The sequence below is a fragment of the Oratosquilla oratoria genome, chromosome 9 (assembly GCF_046742065.1).
Source record: "Oratosquilla oratoria isolate Oo_2021 chromosome 9, ASM4674206v1, whole genome shotgun sequence".
NCBI lineage: Eukaryota > Metazoa > Arthropoda > Malacostraca > Stomatopoda > Squillidae > Oratosquilla > Oratosquilla oratoria.
The window spans coordinates 60050320-60070453 of NC_134785.1; the positions used below are offsets into that span (position 1 = coordinate 60050320).

Consider the following 20134-nt stretch of genomic DNA (forward strand, 5'->3'; position numbering starts at 1 on the left):
TGAAACAACAGATGAAGGAAAACACTAAGGACATAGTTGTTAAAGTGATGAGAGAGAAGGAGAATATAGTAAGAGACTTGGCAGATAAAAATGAATTATAATTATATTAGGAATGGAAGAGAAACATAATCCAAATAGGACTACAGGAGTAAGAGAGGAGAAAGAAAGGGTGAACATGGTACTAAATATATTTCAAGAAGGTGAACAGGAAATAGGGAAAGTAATTGAAGAAATATACAGACTTAGGAAATACAGTATAGACAAGACCAGACCAATTAAGGTTAAATTCAGATCACAAACGACAGCAGAAAATGTCTTATCAAAAACAGGAAAACTAGCAGAAAGTAATCAGTACCAACTGGTATGGATAAAAAGAGAGATGAATAAAGAGGAAAGAGAGGAAGAGACAACAAAAAGAATCATAGCCAAGGAAAAGAAAACAAGAACAGAACAGAGTCAAAGAGAAATTCTATTGGAGAGTAGTGGATATGAAAGTGAGGAAATGGTTCATAGGAGAGAAAAACAGAAGGGAAACAGAAAACAGGATGGAGGTAACAGAAAATTAAAATTGTCCTTCACAAATATGGGTGGATTAATAACAGGCTTGAATGATTACCTGATGAAGGTATATATTTGATTTCCAGTTATTATATTCAGATATGAACTTATGTATTGTTTGAGGTTGGAATCACCTCCTAAACTGTTTCACATATTTATGCATCTACATGGAAAACTTTATTTCTTCACATCCTTTTAACATGTGGTCTTTCATAAATTACTACCATGATCTCTTAAAGGCCTCCTATCTTTAATCAGATCTCTTCTATCAATGCAATGTATGGATGTGATTCACCATACAGTAGTGATCATGAAACAAGTGAATTGATCTCTCTCTCTCTCTCTCCCCCCATTACCTTCCTTCCTTTGCAGCTGGCAGGTATTGTGACTCCTAATGATGGACTCTGTCACCTGGATGCGAGAGGTCACTACACCAACGGCCTAATGACCGACTACCCCTCCATCTCACAGGTCAGTCTCATTCAGGAGTTAGAATATAAGAACATGCTTCAAATCAAGATCCAATTGGACCATACAAGAAAAATACTTGGTCTGAGCAATTTTAAGATGTCTAACTAAAAATAAGAAGTTATTTGTAAATATAAAAATGCCAGGCCATTATGGCTAGTTGTCTAAATAATCAACAAGTCTGCCACATTGTGCCAAGTCATACAATGTGAAAATAAAGATTAAAACTATAGAAAGATGCCTATATTATTTGTTATATGCTTGTCTAAATTATTTTAAACTATACAACATGTTTGGTGTGACCACAATATCAGGTAATTTATTCCACCAACTTACCACTCTGTTACTAAAGTATTGTTACCATATTTTAAGTCTTGCTCAAGATTTCTTAATTTTGTAGCTATGACCCTTTGTTCTGTTATTTTCTGATAGGAAAAAGAATCTTCAAAATTGAGATTATCTATTCCTATAAGTTGACCTCAAATGAATTCATTACTCTACAAGAAGTCCCACAGGTTCCTACTAACCTCAGCACCATGTCAACAATACCCCACATTACCATCATCATTGTTTGCACAAAGTGATTAGTTAATATTGTCATCTCTTTAAATTAAATTGACAATTTATTTTTCTTCCACTTGTGAGGTCCTTTTTTTCACTTTCAGATCAACAAAAAGGTCCAGGAGCACCAAGTCAATATCATCTTTGCTGCAACTGAGGGTAACATTGAACTCTACCGTGAACTCTCCAACCACATTGCCTACTCCTCATATGGGGTGATGGATCGCTCATCCTCCAACATAGTTGAGCTGGTGAAGGAGCAGTACAAGGTTAGTGAAGAAATGAAGACTGGAGGGAAGACAAAGGGGGCTGGTGTTTTATTTGATGCTGAATATAACTAACACCCTTTTGGCTGAATGAAATTTGATCATAGCCACATATCTTTAGTAAGATAGACCATGGGCAATGGATTGATTGGATTAATGCCAGCTGTACCAAAGGGGAACAAACTTGTTAACTTTTTATATGATTTTCATGTATATATATATTGTCTAGATATTAGTTATCAGTTTACTGGCTGAAGTGCAGACAAAGGCAATTGATCAATAATGCAGTAAATAAGTATAGATATGACTGGATGGTGGTGGACAGTGGTGTTAGAACATAAGAAAATAAAAATTAAGGAGATTGCAAGAGACCATAAGGTTGACACTAGGCAGTTCCATGACTGTCACCACTTGTCATCCTTATCCATAAAGTTGTCTAACCTTTTCTTAAATATATATATATATATATATAGTTTCAGTGTTCACTACATGGTAGTCTATTCCATTTGTTGACCACTCTATTGGTAAAACAGATTTTGCCTATTTCCTTTTTAAATCTAAATTCATCCAATTTGAATTCATTATTGTGAGTCCTACCATGTTTTCTTAATATGATGACCTTGTTTACACCATCCTTGTTAAAGCCTTTGATCCACTTGAACACCTCTATTAGATCACCCCACACTCTGTGTCTTTCCAGAAAGTGTAAGTTAAGGTGCCTGAGCCTGTCCTCATAAGGTAAATTTCTGAGCCCACGAATCATTTTGGTCATTCTCCTCAGTACTGATTTTAGTGAATTCATATCTATTCTATGGGACAGAAACCAAAACTGTACCACATAATCAAGGATGGGTCTAACTAATGCCAGACAAAGTTTGGTGATTACCTCTCCACTTTTATTCATAACCATCCTAGCAGTAACACCTAATGCTCAGTTAGCTCTATTCCTGGCACTAAAGCACTGTTTCCTGGATTTAAGGTCGAAATTTACTAGAACTCCCAAGTATCTCTCGCACTCAGTTTTCTCTGAAAAAAAAGGTGTTATCCAAGCCTGCTCTCTGGGTTGTATTTACCTACATACATATACCAAGGCTTTTTCCCCCTTACAAGGGAGGTAGCCAAAAAGGAAAAGGCATAAAATCACTTCCACCCATTCCGTCCCTGAATACACTCCACACCCCTCCACCCTCCCTTTTATCTTAGCCCCTCCTGGATGACGGGTCATCCCTGCATCCTGTCCACTGCCCTGGGTCAGAAGCAGTGTCGCAAGACACAGCACATCCACAGCAAGGCCACTTCATTAAATCGGCGACCCCCCCCTCTCCGTCCCCCCATTGCATAAAAGGAGAAGACGGGGAGAAATCCCTTCGGGCTGTGTCAAATTTTGCTCACACATACTACCTCACCCCCCATCCCCCCACCCATTCCACCTCATGCAATCACAACATCATCCATATACAACCATTCTCCATTCACCCCTGTCTTCTGTCCTCTCCCGTCCTTCCTCAACAGACATTCCCCTCTTCCCCAAAGCCCCCTTCACTCCATCCATCCACCTCATCCTAGGACGTCCCCTCATGTTCACTCCCTCCACATCTGCCTGCCATACCTCTTTTACTAGTCTTTCTTCACTCATACTTTCCATGTGTCCAAACCATCCTAATATTCTTTCATCAACCCTATCTCCCAGCTCCCTTTCCACCCCTGTTCTCCTCCTCACCTCCTCATTTCTCACTCTGTCTAGCCTAGTAACCCCCATCATACTTCTCAGACACCTCATCTCAAACACATTCAAACTCCTTCTCTCTTCTTCTCTAATGTTCCATGTTTCTGCCCCATACAGTGCTGTTGGCACAATCACTCCTTCATACAGTCTTCTCTTAGCATCCTTTCCCAAATGTCTATTCCTCATTACACTCTTTAATCCACCAAGGCATTTACTCGCTTCTCTCAATCTACATTCTACCTCCACCTTCACTCCACCTTTTCCTGCCACATTTGCACCCAAGTACCTAAAACTATCCAATTCCTCCAGTCGCTCTCCCTTAATGCTCACTTCCAGTCTACTGCCACTTTCACCCCTTGTACATCTCATCACCTTACTTTTACCCACATTTATCTTTAGCTTTCTTCTATCACATACTCTCCCAAACTCTGCCACCAACTTCCTCAATCCCTCCTCCGATCCTGCCACAAGCACAGTGTCGTCCGCAAACAACAGCTGGCTCACCTATTTTACCGAGTTGTATTTTACGGGAAGGGGAGCTATGCCTGTGGTGTCCTGCCATTGTATCTCGCAGTGTCTAGTTGGCTCTTAAATTCATGAATGGTTTTTGCACACACTATTTTTTTTTTCCAGTTTGTTCCAAGTGTCCACCATTCTATATGGAAAACTGTTCTTCAGATCTCTTCTATAACTATGTTTTTTGAGTTTCTTTCCATGTCCTCTTGTGTTTCTCTTGGCCCAGTTTAACAAGTCCCTTCTATCAAGTATTTCTGTGCCCATCATGATTCTATAGATGGTCAGTAGGCCACCTCTCTCTCTTCTTTGCTCCAGAGTTGGTAACTCCAATTTAGCCAGTCTCTCTTCATATGACAAGTTTGAAAGTGCAGGAGCCATTTTTGTGGCTGCTCTCTGGATTCTTTCTATTTAATCTATATTCTTTTTGGTACTGGGTGACCACAATTTCACCACATATTGTAGTCTAGGCCTTATCAGTGTGACTAATATTTTTTTTAATAATTTTCTTGCCCAATTATGTAAATGCCACTTTTATTGATCTTAGCAAGTTATAGGATTCTCTGACAATTTTGTTTATTTGTTTATCATAGGACAAGTCATTTGAGATAATTACTCCCAAATCTTTTTCAGATCCCACTTTCTTTACCTCCTTAGTTCCAATTTTATATTGTCCTGATATTCTATTTTTACTTTTCCAAACTCCATTATGCTACACTTCTTAATATTGAAGTCCACTTCCCATTTCTGACTCCACTTCCATACCTTATTCAGGTCTTCCTGTAGTGATTCACAATCCGTTTTGGGTTTTACTTTCCTTAACAATTTAGCATCGTCTGCAAAGAAGCTCATGTAACATTGCACATCATCATCCATGTCATTCACATAAATAGCAAACATTATTGGAGCCAATACAGATCCTTGCGGAACTCCACTGATCACCTCCTTCCAACCTGAATATTTTTTTCTGAGGACTACTCTCATCTTTCTACCAATCAGAAAGTCCTCCATCCATTTTAAGTAGGTTCCCTTGTATCCCTCCTATATGTTTCAGGTTTTTTAAATGATTTTTTGTGTGGTACCTTGTCGAAAGCTTTTTGTAAGTCCAGGAAAGCGCAATCAGCCCATCCATCCCTTTCTTGCACTATGTCTATTAGTCTTGAGTAAAAACATATTAAGTTTGTGGTACATGATCTTCCTTGTCTGAACCCAAATTGTCTTGGGTTTATTATATTATTTTCTTCCAGGTGTTTTACCCATCTATTCTTGATAATTTTCTCACAAATTTTGGCTATCGTGCTTGTTAGTGAGACCGGTCTATAGTTAGTTGGTTCTTCCTTGTTTCCTCCTTTATATATTGGTACAATGTTAGCATTTTTCCAGTCTTTTGGTATTTTTCCTTCTTTAAGTGAGCAACTTATTATATTATGTATTCTGTCCATTAGTTCTTTGCATTCTTTTAGAATCCAATTTGCAATTCCGTCTGGGCCATGCGATTTCCTGACATCAAGGTTTGATAAATGTTCCATTATTTCTTTTTGTGTTATTATTATCTCGCTCATGGGAGGAGATCACACTTCATTTCTTTGGTCCCAATATTGTGCCTTCTCTCTAGTGAAAACAGACTTGAAGTGATTATTCATGACTTTGGCCATTTCTAGATCTTCTGTGTATTCTATATTTCCTTGGTGTAGTTTCACCATTTCCTGTTTATTTTCAAGTTTACCATTCACATATTTATAGAATAGTTTGGGTTACTCTTTGCATTTATCTACAATGTCTTTTTCATAGTTCCTTTTTTCCTCTCTTCGCACTTTTACATACTCATTTCAATAGTTTATATATATTTTCCATTTTCCATTTTTTTTCCATCTTTTCCCAGCTCTGTCTCTTCTATCTTTTGCCTCACTGTACCCTCTGTTGAACCAGCATTTAATGTACACTCTCTAGCTTCTGTCTTGGTACGTGGCTATTCACTCTTTCATTATAATTATCCATCAATATATCCCATTTCTCTTCCACTTTTGTCTCTTCCATGTAAAATTTTTCCCAATTTGCATTCTGAAAGAATTTATTTAGTTTTCCAAAGTCTGTTTTGTTGTACATCAATCATCTTTTCCTGTGCTTTTCATTTCTCTCTTTTTCAGTCCCAATAAGTATATTGTCACTCTTTCCAGTTGGTGTCTTGTATTGAATTTTATCCACAATTTCAGGTTCTGTTGTAAATATTAAACCTAGTCTTGATGGCTCCTCATTATTTCTGTATCTGGTGTTTTCACTGACCCACTGTGTCATCTGTATATTCCATGGTCATGTCCCGTAATACATTACCCCACAAGTCTTCTCCGCCTTTCACTGTCATGTCCTTCCAACAAATTTCTCTGCAGTTAAAGTCCCCCATAATTACCAGGTTACCTCCATTCATTAGTATCTCGTTGAATGTCTTGTATCTCCAAACATTTTCAAATGCTCGTTCTCTTTCCAAGCACTCGTTTTTGGGGGCACATAAGTCACCACAAACTTTCTATTTTTCATGTTGTCTTCGACTTTTATCATGATCAGTTCTACATTACCTTTGCCCTCTGCAATTTTTGTCACATTCAAGTTTTTCTTAGCAAAAAAACATGATTCCTCCTCCCTGTTTCTCGTCTGTTTTTAATCCAGTAATTGTATAGCCCTTGTCCAACATTGATGGGTGGCATTGCACCCCTTAATTTAGTCTCCACAAATCCCATTATGTCTGTTTTTTCTTCTAACAGATAGTCATTAAGTTCATTCAGTCCTGAAATTAATCCATATATGTTAGTATAGGCCACTTTTAATTTTTTCCTTTCTCCATTTTTTTTTTTTTTTTCTCCTGAGTCAAACTTTTTATTGTTTTCCTTCATTTTTTTATGTCTTATTCCATTTAATCTCACTGCAGAGATTTCATTTTGGACACCCACAATTTCTCCCCACCCATTCAGTACAAACCAGGTTTCCTTCTTTTGTGGTATATCCAAGAATTTTCCTCTTCTTTGGAGCACAAACGAAGAAGCTATGTTTCCCATTTCACTGACTATGTACCGTATATACTCGTGTATAGGTCACACCAGTGGATAGGTCGCACTGCTAGTTTGTGGTTGTCAAAGTGGTTATTTACGGTTGACCCCCGGATAGGTCGCACTATAATCTGGCAATTTACCTGACCCATTCAAACATAAAAATGATCAGATATTTACCTTTTTTCAAAACTTTACTCGCTAAATTTTAATATCAGAACACATGTAGATTGTCCGACTATCACGCATGCGCATAATGCAAACTTACATAAACAATGGTTGAATTTCTAAAATTATAATCGTAAACAAATGCACTTGCGTAAAAAAGTTATAGGCAACTTAACAAAAAAAAAGTCACAATAAGGCCATTATTTCTAAGGTCTACAACCCAGTCAAACAATTCTTTTTCAAGACTGGTATGGAAATACTGAAAACCTTGTTGCTCTCCTGGATTTCGGAATTTCTTAGCTGATTTTTCTGCTTTCTCTATCCCCTCACCATCTTTTCTGAAACCCCAAACTCCCTTTCTGCAGATCTGTTTCCATGTTCTTCTGCGTAATCCACCACTTTCAGCTTAAAACCTACTTCATAGCTCTTTCTCTTACTGGTACTCATGATTAGGGTTTGCAGTTATTAGGCCTAAAACTCAGTGCAATCTACCATAGATCTAACAGTACAGTAGGCCTAATGGAAGTTTACGAAAACGATTTTTATTACGAAAATCCTAAGTTTATTCAAGTTGCATTATAGGATGTTATGCTACGAAAACATAATTTGCACACATATCATACAAACGCAGCCATGAGCAGTGTTTGCCATTCTGCGGAAACTCGTCATCAAAACGGATAGATACGTCATGCTGCGGACATGACGTCATCAGTGGAATTATGTCCGTAATGTCCCTTTTCTTCTTAAATTCAGAAGTATATGGTAGAAAAAGATAAAATTACAATTTGGTATGTCTTGTTATTGTATTCCCTAAATTAGAATAGGTTTAATCACGTACGAATATTACTATGAATGGTGGCAAGATCTATATATACCAGGTCTAACCACTTCCGACCGAATTTCGAGGGTGTTGGCGCAGCGGGCCCGTGAACGTCACCTGGCTGTTCAAAGCGGGGTTCGCGAGTCCTATAGCTGTCAATTGTAGCTGGTGCATCATTCGGGTATGTTGCTGCCTCCGCTCGCACCGCTCCACGCAATTAGTTATATTCTGACAATGAAGATCTGTATATACCAGTATATATAGATCTTGACAATATGGCTTATTGTGACATTAAGGATTGTGGCTCAAACCAAAGAGAAAGTAAGCCAAATGTTAATTTTCATCGTTTCCCTGCAAACACACACACAAATGTGAACGTGTACACATACAAGCACACACGACGTTATCTCCCCTTCCCGTAAAATACAAGTATATAAACGCGCGCGCGTACACACACACACACACACACACACACACACACACACACACACACACACACACACACACACACACACACACATTTAAAAATAGTTTAGATAAAATGAGATATGAAGACGGGACCCCACGAGCATAGCTCCCCTTCCCGTAAAATACAACTAGGTAAATACAACTAGGTAAATACACACACACATGAACGTGTACACATACTGTATAAGCACACACGACAATATCTCCCCTTCCCGTAAAATACAAGTATATAAATACACACACACGCACATATATATAGTATAAGGGACCCGGATTTCTGGGACAACAAGAACAGCATTACCAAGTTTGTATCCCGCCCAAATATGAAAATTTTCATCGTTTCCCTGCAAATAAACACACACACACAAGTGTACACATACTGTATAAGCACACACACACACGTGTACACATACTGTATAAGCACACACGACAATATCTCCCCTTCCCATAAAATACAAGTATATAAATTTACACACGTTCGATTGAGTAAGAAACTCGGTGGAGCGGTTGGTTGAGACTCAGTCGTCGAAGACGAAATTGTCGGTGATACCTGGTTCGAATCCCGCTAAAGCTTGAAATTTTTTCAGTATTGCTGCGCTTCGAATCGTTACTCCAACTCTCGTGTTTGGGATGTGTGTGCGTGTAAGTTTATAGATCGGACATATTAGCTCTGAGCTCTCTTCCAGGAGGGAAATAGCTGTCGATCACGAGTCCAATACATGATCCAAAAGACCAAGGTGAATCACACACACACACACACATGTGAACGTGTACACATATAAGCACACATGACGATATCTCCCCCTCCCGTAAAATACAAGTATATAAACAAACACACGCACACACACATATGTGAACGTATACACATATAAGCACACACGACGATATCTTCCCTTCCCGTAAAATACAAGTATATAAATACACACACGCACACACATACACACACACTTTCAACGAACGGACGGCTTGAAGAACGCTCTGAAGAAAAGTGAAGATTGTGGATCCCAACGCAAAGAGAAGTGCCTTTTTGTATTTGCAGGGTGGGGGGAAATTGCTCGTGGGGTAGTGGGAAAGTAAGGAAAGAGGAGAGGGGGAGGGATTGCTGGGGAAATGGAAGGTAATGAGGAGGTGGAGGAAATGGCCCTGACGGGCCGCCGTAAGGTAGACAAACGACCCCAAGACGAGTTGGATGATGACGACATGTCTAATAGGAATGTGAAGATTAGAGGTATAGATAGGAGCAATATATCAGAAAGTGATGAGAATATTTTCAAGGGATTTAAAGAGAGTGGGGGGGGACACAAACCCCCCCCGACTGACAAGACTAGAGAAGAAGGTTGATAAGGTGATCGAGGACTTGGAGAGTAGGTTAGGTCATATGAACACCATTTTACAAAGGGTTGAAAGATTGGAAGAACTGGAAAAGGCGAATAAAAACTTAACTGATGAAATAGAAGAACTAAAAAGACAGTTAAGAGAGGTAAAGGGGGAGAATGAGGAATTGAAGAAGAATAGTAAAGAAAACAGAGAAACGATAGCTAAAGAAAGTAAAAATTGGAAGAAAACCCAAGAAGGAAATAAGATTTCATTCACTGACATAGTCAAACAGCAATTGAAAGAACATACTGAAGACTCAGTTATTAAAGTGATGAGACAAAAGGAGAATATAGTAAGGGATTTAGCAGACAAGAAGAAATGTATAATTATATTAGGAATGGAAGAGAAACACAACACAGATAGAACCACAAGAATCAAAGAGGAAAATGAAAAAGTAAGCCAATTACTAGAATCAGTTTAGGAAGATGAACCAGGAATTATGAAACAAATCGAAGAGAAATTTAGACTCGGAAAGTATAGCACAGACAAGACCAGACCAATTAAGATTAAATTCAAGTCACAAACAACGGCAGAGAATATCTTATCCAAAACAGGGAAACTAGCAACAAGTGAACAATACAAAAAGATATGGATAAAAAGAGAAATGAATAAAGAGGAAAGAGAGGAAGAAAAGCAGAAAAGACTGGAAGCTAAGGCAAAAAACGAGAACAGAACGGAGTCAGAGAAAGAGAGATTCTATTGGAGAGTAGTGAACATGAAACTAAGGAAGTTCGACATACAAAAGAAAAACATAAGGGAAACAGAGAACACAATGGAAGTGGCAGAAAACTAAGAGTGTCTTACACAAATATAGATGGATTAATAACAGGATTGAATGAGCTGAATGATTATTTGAAAGAAAAAGAACCGGACATAATGGGAATTGTAGAAACAAAATTAAAAGGCCCACTACCACCCAACAGTGTAGGACATGATGCATACAATTATTGGATTAGAAACAGAGAGAAAAAACAAGGGGGTGGAGTTATGTTCCTGACTAAGAAGGATATAAACGTGAAAGGTGTCATATATGGAAAGAATACAGTAGAGATGATTATGATAGAAGTGGAAGACAGAGATAAGAAGAGCAGAAAATTTGTGATCAATTATGTGCCTCCGAAAACAGCCTCATGGGAGGAGAGTGAATATAAAGGTATGCTAGAGGACACAAAGATAGCATTAACTAAAATAATGGAAGACGGAGGAAGAATAGTTATGATGGGCGACTTTAATTGCAAAGAAATCTGCTGGGAAGAAATGACAGTAAAGAGTGGTGATGACTCATGGGGAAATGCTCTACTTGAGATGATTACTGACCATTCAATGACACAATGGATACAAGAGAACACTAGGTATAGAAATGAAGAAGAACCATCGAGGCTAGACTTAATAATTACATCTGAACCTAGAATAGTGGACAAGATTGAATATAAAACACCAATAGGTAAAAGTGACCACATATTGATTGAACTGGAACTTAATGAAGAAAAATATATGAAAAGAAATGAACAATATAGAAAAGGAAGAATGATGTATGAAAAAACAAACTTTGATAAGATAAGAGAATTCTTTCAACAAGAAAACTGGGAAGAAATATACAAAGAAGAAACATCAGTGGAAGAGAAATGGAATATTTTGACAAAAATTTACAAAAAAGGAGTGGAAAAGTATGTCCCAAGACAAAAACAAGAAAAAGAATATGTAAAATGCTGGTACAACAAAAGTTGTAGGGAGTTAAAGGACAAAAGAGACAAAGCCTGGACCAGATGGAAAAAAGACAGAAGACCTGAAAAATGGAAAATATATACTGGTTATAGAAATGAATATGTACAAAAGTGCAGAGAGGAAAAAAGAAAATATGAAAAAGATGTTATAGAAAAGTGTAAAGATCAACCAAAACTATTCTACAGATTTGTAAACAATAAACTGAAAAACAAACAAGACTTGGAGAAATTGAGACAAGGAGGAGTTGAATACACTGAGGAAATGGAAATGGCAGAAATTATGAACAAACATTTTAAATCAGTGTTTACAAGGGAAAATATACAACCTGAAGAGACTGAGTGGAAAGAAAAAGTCCCCCCTATGGAAGAAATAGAAGTAACAAAGAATGAAATATTGACACACTTGGGTAATTTTGATGTCAGAAAATCGCATGGGCCAGATGAAATAGCAAACTGGATTCTGAAAGAATGCAGGAATGAACTGGCAGACAAAATACATAGCATAATAAGCAGTTCCTTAAAAGAAGGAAAAGTTCCAGAAGATTGGAAAAAAGCAAATATAGTACCTATATATAAAGGAGGAAATAAAGAAGAACCTACCAACTATAGACCAGTCTCTCTAACAAGTACAATAGCAAAAATTTGTGAAAGAATTATCAAAAGTAGATGGGTAAAATACTTGGAAAAAAACAACGTACTAAATCCAAGGCAATTTGGATTCAGACAAGGACGGTCATGCGTCACCAATTTAATATGTTTCTATTCAAGGCTAATAGATATAATACAAGAAAGAGATGGATGGGCTGATTGTGCATTTCTAGACCTAAAAAAAGCTTTTGACAAAGTACCACATAAGAAGTTGCTTAAGAAATTAGAATATGAAGGAGGAATACAAGGTAAATTGCTAAATTGGATGGAAGACTTTTTGCAAGAAAGAAAAATGAGAGTAGTGATAAGAGATCAGCACTCAAAATGGAATGAAGTAATAAGCGGTGTCCCGCAGGGAACAGTTCTGGCCCCAATAATGTTTGCTATATATATTAATGATATGGATGAAGGAATTGAAAGCTATATGAGCTTCTTTGCAGATGATGCAAAACTACTGAAAAGAGTGAAAACTGAAGAAGATTGTGAATCACTACAGAGAGATCTAAATAAAGTACAAGAATGGAGTAGGAAGTGGGAGATGGAGTTCAATACAAAAAAGTGTAGTATAATGGAATTTGGAAAAAGCAAAAACAGAATAACAGGATCATATAATTTGGGAGAAGAAGGAATAAAAAAAGTAGAAAATGAGAAGGACCTGGGAGTCATTGTTATGAATAATATGTCACCTGAGAAACATATAAATAAGATTTTTGGAGAAACTTATAATTTAATAAGAACAATCAAAGTGGCATTTACATACCTGGATGAAGAAATGGTGAGGAAAATCCTAATCACCCTGATAAGACCAAGATTGGAATATGCAGCAACGATATGGTCACCAAGTACAAAAAAATGTATAAAAAAACTTGAAAGAATACAAAGAGCAATCACAAAACTGGCACCAACACTCTCAAAACTATCATATGAAGAGAGACTACAAAAACTTAAACTACAGACACTAGAGCAAAGAAGAGAGAGAGGAGATTTGATAGCTATTTACAGAATCATGAAAGGCATAGAAATTACTGATAGAGAGAATCTGATAAAATGGGATGACAGAAATACAAGAGGACACGGAAAGAAAATAAAAAAAGACAGCTATAGAAGAGATTTGAAAAAGAACAGCTTTCCTCACAGAGTAATAGACAGTTGGAACAAGTTAGATGAGAAAGTGGTGTGTGCAAAAACAATACATGAATTTAAAAATAGTTTAGATAAAATGAGAAATGAAGACGGGACCCCACGAGCATAGCTCCCCTTCCCGTAAAATACAACTAGGTAAATACAACTAGGTAAATACACACACACTGATAATAGCAATGAGCTAGAGAGATAACGGGGGAGAAATATAATAGTTCCAGTCTTCCTTGGCGTTTCACAGTTTTCTTCAGTGTTTCACAAAGAGAAAACGGAACCATCCAAATGAAGTCAGAAGCTGCGCAGAACGGCTCAAACGGTTAGACCTGGTGTATATACATCTTGAATGGTGGTACAAGGTGATTACCTGCACTGGACTACGGAAATGTCCAGCTCAGTATTTATTAGTAGACTTCCTCGTTGCATTTGCCTCTGTGACATATCACAAAACTACCATCCTCCCTCACCTACACTTTTCCAGAGTGCAATGTAACCTAGGTTGGCCAGATACAAGTCCATATGTCACATCATTACATTACAATCATATCACTGGGCACATCGACAGCTTTCTCAGATACAGCAGTAGCCCCTGTAATTAGACTCTAGTAAGTTTTCTTTCACTAAATGATGAGAAAACGACAGAAATTGGAGCTACGTACAAACGGCAACACTGGCCACGAGTGAAACAGGTGATGTACGGTAACAGACGGTAAACAAAGGGTCAGGGTCGCATTGAATATAAACACTATAAAACATATGGAAGAGTTGGAAAAGAGAATATTTTATGATTTTATTATAATTTATGTATGATTTTCTAGCAGCAATAGTTCAGTTTACAGCAGCGAGTCTGTAGGAACCTTTGATTATATATATATATATATATATATATATATATATATATATATATATATATATATATATATATATATATATATATATTATGCATACAAAAAGCTTGAAAAGTTTTCTAGTTTATATTGTGCAAACACCACTGAAATTCCGTGTCATTATCATATTGAAATTGCCAATTGTTGCGACTTCGGTGACAGGATATTGCTGTCCTTCATTATATCGAGTGGATAGGTCAAACCCCTGATTTTAGCGAAATATTTAGGTAAAGAAGAGTGCAACATTTACGCAAGTATATACGGTAAACAATTTGTTAAGATCCTGCAGAATCTATGCGTCTTCTGACCTAATTAGGCATCCTACTTTAGTGTTGTCTGCAAACTTACTTACATTGCTATTAACCTCCTCTATATAAAGACACCTACGTAGGCGTCATGAGGTCCAAGTAGGTATATGAGGATGCTGACGTCATCTTGATTATATTTATTTTGCAGTTGTACCTAAGTGACCCCTGAATTCTGTGAACTGGTTTGATTACATTTTCTGTGTTTATCATTAGAGTGAAAGAGAACGAATAATACAGCAGTGACTTTATATTTTATAATGCAAGTAGTGTGATACATCATACATTATGCATTTGATGTTGCGGACAAGAATTTGACTCATGTTGAAGAGGTTAATCCCATTGTCCAATTCCTATTTATATATAAGATGATTCATACTTATATCCCATTTAAGGACAGAGTTCCCCCAAATCAGGCTCGCCCAAAATGGCTTGACAAAGAAAATGAAAAAAGTATTGCTAAAAAGAGACAGGCTTATAAGAAATACAAATGTTTGGGTGCATTTAATGACTATCAAAATTATATATTGATATAGAGAGATTAAAAAAAAACAATAAAAAACAAAAACGACAATACGAAATGAATGTCGCTGATAAATCCAAAGAGAATCAAAAGAATTCTATAGTTACATTAGAGATAAAAAGGTTGTTAGGAATCACTTTGGCCCGCTATTATCCGCTGATGGTCAATTTGAATATTCAAATGAAGAAATTGTGATATTTTAAACAATTATTCTGGCTCAGTATTCATAAATGAAACACCTCAAAGTGAACTCCAATCAATCTGTGAAAAGTCTAGGGTAAACTTACTACAATAGATGTAACAAAAGAAAAACTAAAAGGTGTATAGAGAAACTCAAAGTTGATAAAATACCATGGCCTGATGGTTGGCATCCAAGAATCTTAAAGGAAATAAGAAATAATATTGTTGTTCCATTAGAAATTATTTTCAAGAAATCCATCATATCCAGAGATGTCCTGAGAGAATGGAAGCTAGCTAATGTTACTCCCATATTAAAAAAAGTGACAAAAATCCAAATAACTACAGGTCTATAAGTTTGACTTCAATCGTAGGAAAAATGATGAAACCAGTATGGTTTCAGACGGAAACGTTCTTGCGTGACTAACCTACTCGAATTCTATGACACAGTTATCTCAAATTATGACAAAAGAAACAATATAGATTTGATATATCTAGACTTTGCAAAAGCTTTTGATTCTGTCCCCCACGAAAGACTACTTACTAAAGTAGCTTCTCACAGAATAAGTGGTAACCTATTAAGTTGGACTAGTAATTGGTTGAATGATCAAAAACAGAGTTGTTTCAAATAGAAAAACTTTTGGATGGAAAAATGTTATGAGTGGAGTTCCTCAGGGTTCTGTTCTTGGGGCACTTCTATTCATAGTATATATAAAATATATAAACCATGGACTAAAATCTAATTTCAAAATTTGCTGATGATACAAAAATGTGTGGAATGGCAAATGATCACTTAAACCAATTAGATATACAAGAAGATTTAGATCAGTTACAGCAATGGTCTGAAAAGTGGCTAATGAAATTTAACACAAGTAAATGCAAGGTAACGCACAATGGTAAAGATAACAGTAAGTACAATTACAAGTTATTTGGAAATTCGTTAACAAAAGTGGATAGTGAAAAGGATCTTGGCATAATTATCAGTAACATCTCAAATCATCTTAGCAGTGTATTTGAGCCTCTGAGAAAGCAAATAAGATTCTAGGACTGATTGCGCAATCTTTTGACTTCAAAAGTCCATCACTCATTAACTAGCTATATTAATGGTTATTTCGTCCACATTTGGAATATGCTGTTTCCGCATGGTCAACGAATCTCATTAAAGACATTGACAGATTGGAAAAAGTACAATGGTTAGCCACAAAACTGATTCCAAATATCAAAAATAAATCATACGAAAATCGACTAAAACATATGAATCTGTTTTCCCTAAAAAAGCGTAGACTCAGAGGTGACTTGATACAGGTCTTTAAGATTCTAAAGGGAATTGATAACATCAAAAGTGACAAAAATTTCACACTGAATGAGAATCAGACAAGAAACAATGGTCTCAAACTGTCAGGGAATAGATTTAATTTGGAACTGGGTAGAACCAACTTTGCCAACCGTGTAGTTAATGAATGTAGAGGCAGTGCAATGTAGTTCAGTTCAAAGCTTTAAGAATCATTTAGATTAGCACCTAAGCAAGATGCTGTAATGAGTGTCATATATTTTATATTATTTGTTTATTTGTTTTGTTATCATTTGTCTGTTTGTTTATTATTATTTGTTTGATTCTCATTTATTATTAGTTATATGTGAATTTATTTTTTACTATTACCTGTTTGTTTATTATCTAACTATACCTATGCATTTATTTTATTTATTATTATTTACTTTATTATAGTTTTTTTATTAATTTATTTATCTATTTATCTTTTTTTTTCACATCCAACCTTGATATGGACCAAAAGGTCTCCTGTCGGCATGCTCCGTCTTTGTAATCCTTTGTAATAAGGGACCCAAAACCAAGCCATGGGGAACTCCACTAAAAACACTCCCCCATCGGGATTTTACACCATCGCTGTTTTCTGTCACTCATCCAAGCTCTAATCTATTCAAACACTTTTCCACATATGCCATGGGCATTAACTTTATTTACTAGTCCCTGGTGGGGCACCTTGTCAAACACTTTACTAAAGTCAAGGTAAAACACTGTAATTATCACTGTTATCTGACACCTTAAAGACATTAGCATAAAAAGGTAGAAGATTAGTTATACATGACTTATTCTTAGTGAACCCATGCTGAGAGTCATGAATCAAATTATGTCTCTCAATGTGATTTCTGATTCTATTAACTATTATTGATTCAACTATTTTACCTATAGCTGATGTCAAACTGATTGGCCTACAGTTGCATACAAATGATTTATCTCCCTTTTTGAAAACAGGAACATTTGCCTGCCCCTAAGCAATAAGCACAAAACCAATGTCTACCAACTTATCAAATATTTCCATTAGCTGGTCACAGATTTCAAATTTACACTTTTTAAGAACCCTCAAAATTTTTTGTCAGGACCCCGAGATTTTTTAGCCTTAAATATTTCAATTTGTGTGACTGCTTCTATCTTACTAATGCTGATGTTTGTCGACTTCCTACATCCCCACAGAAAATTGGGTCAAAGTCAGGTACCATATCTAACCTTTTCTTTTGTAAACACCGTGAGAAAATATTTATTAAATGCCTTGCTCATTTTATCTTCCAAATCTATCATGATGTCTTCATTGTTTTTAATTGGGCCAATCCTTTCATTACTATTTGTTCTGTAAAGATGAATGAAGCACTTTGGGTTGGATCTTGCTTGTCTTCCAACCTTAATTTTGTAGTTACTTTTTGCTGTGTGCATGTTCTTTTTAACCAGTCTAGCCACATCGTTATATTTAGATCTAAGGTGTGTTTCCCTGTTTCTGATTGTGGCATAAAGCCCTCTTTTTATTCTGATTTCAATTTTCAGCCTATCCGTCATCCATTTGGGAATATTAGTATTGGACTTTATTGTTTTGAAGGGAATAAATTTATTTTGTGCATTCAAGATCAAAGCTATTAAGTTGCTGTACATTTCATCCAGATCGCTGAACATGCTGTTGACCACACACTTGTGAGTGACCACACACTTGTGAGTGGCACACATATTGCCCTCTATGACCCAATATCTGACTGTGCTAATGACGTACCAGATGACCGTGTATCTTACCCTGTCATAGTCCCCCTAGGTTGGTCTCATAAGTGACCAGTTGTCCTAGATATTTTCTCATCTTATCAAAATTGGCTCTCCTGAAGTCAGGTACAAGAATATCATTTGTGCTATTTAATTCTTCCCATGTAATATTAAATCTTATTTCTTGGTTACCAGAGCCTAGACTTTTTTTTAAAGGACACTTTTACATATTTTCTTAGATTCTTATTTTTAGTTAATAATAAGTCCAGAGTATTCTCTCCCCTTATAGAATTAGTAATCATTTGTACCACATCTAAAAACAATTGCACTTCCTGATCTAATAAAATTTCCCAGTCAATGTTTCTGTAGTGAAAATCCCCCATGATCACAAAGTTTTTGTATTGGGATGCCCTGTCAATTTCTTGAATCAGGGGATCATTCTGCTCAATGCTGAAGTTAGGTCTATATACATACATATACCAATGGCTATTTCCCCCATTCCATCCCAACATACTCCACTCCCATTCATCCCCCTCCTTCCCTCTTATCTTGACTCCTCCTGGATGACAGGTCATCCCTGCATCTTCCCCACTGCCCTGGGTCAGAAACAGTGTAGAAGACACAGCACATCTACAGCAAGGCCACTTCATTTAATTGACAACCCCCCTCTCCATCCCCTTCATGCAGAAAAAGAGAAGACGGAGAGAAATCCCTTCAGGCTGCACCAAAATATCATTCACACATACTCCCTCACCCCATCCCCCCCACTCCCTTCCATGCACCAGAGCATCATCCATACACAACCATTCTCCATTCACCCCTATCTTCTGTCTTTTCCCTTCCTTCCTCAACAAATATTCCCCTCTTTCCCAATGTCCCTTTTAGCCCATCCATCCATCTCATCCTTGGTTGCCCCCTCATGTTCATTTCTTCTACCTCTGCCTTTCACACCTCTTTTACTATTTTTTTTTCTCCCATTCTTTCCATGTGTTCAAATCATCCCAATACTCTTTCATCAACCCTTTCTCCCAACTCCCCTTCCACCCCCATTCTTCTCCTCACCTCATTTCTCAGTCTATCCAGCCTAGTAACCCCTATCATACTTCTCAGACACCTTATCTCATACACATTCAAACTTCCTCTCTTCCTCTTTTATGTTCCATGTTTCTGCCCCATACAGCGCTGTTGGCACAATCACTCCTTCATACAATCTCCTCTTAGCATCTATTTCCAAATGTCTATTTCTCATTACATTTTTCAATCCCCCAAGGCTTGCTTCTCTCAATCTACATTCAACATCCACCTCCACTCCTCCCTTTCCCACCACATTCGCCCCCAAGTATCTAAAACTATCTACTTCCTCCAATCTCTCACCCTTAATATTCACTTCCAGTCTGCTGCCACTTTCTCCCCTTGTGCATCTCATCACCTTACTTTTACCCACATTTATCTTCAACTTCCTTCTTTTGCACACCTTCCCAAACTCTGTCATCAACTTCCTCAATCCCTCCTCTGATCCTGCTACAAGGGCAGTGTCATCAGCAAACAACAACTGGCTCATCTCCCACCCTTCTCCATCTTCTTTAACCATCTCCAATCCCTGATTCACTACTCTTGTATTTACCTCTTGCACTACTCCATCTATGCACAAATTGGACAGCCAAGGCAACACAACACACCCCTGACAAAGTCCCACCCCTACCCCAAACCACTCCCTCCCTCCACTT

At 37.0% G+C, this 20134-nt stretch overlaps 1 protein-coding gene across 2 annotated transcripts in view; it reads left to right on the forward strand.

Moving 5' to 3' along the window:
- LOC143028476 (integrin beta-PS-like) overlaps nt 1–20134 on the forward strand; it is a 49862-nt gene that overhangs the window by 12693 nt on the left and 17035 nt on the right. For both annotated transcript variants that reach the window (XM_076190631.1, XM_076190630.1), the window contains exons 8-9: nt 931–1029; nt 1692–1856. In XM_076190631.1, coding sequence (XP_076046746.1) covers nt 931–1029; nt 1692–1856 — 264 coding nt within the window. The remainder of the gene's footprint in view (nt 1–930; nt 1030–1691; nt 1857–20134) is intronic.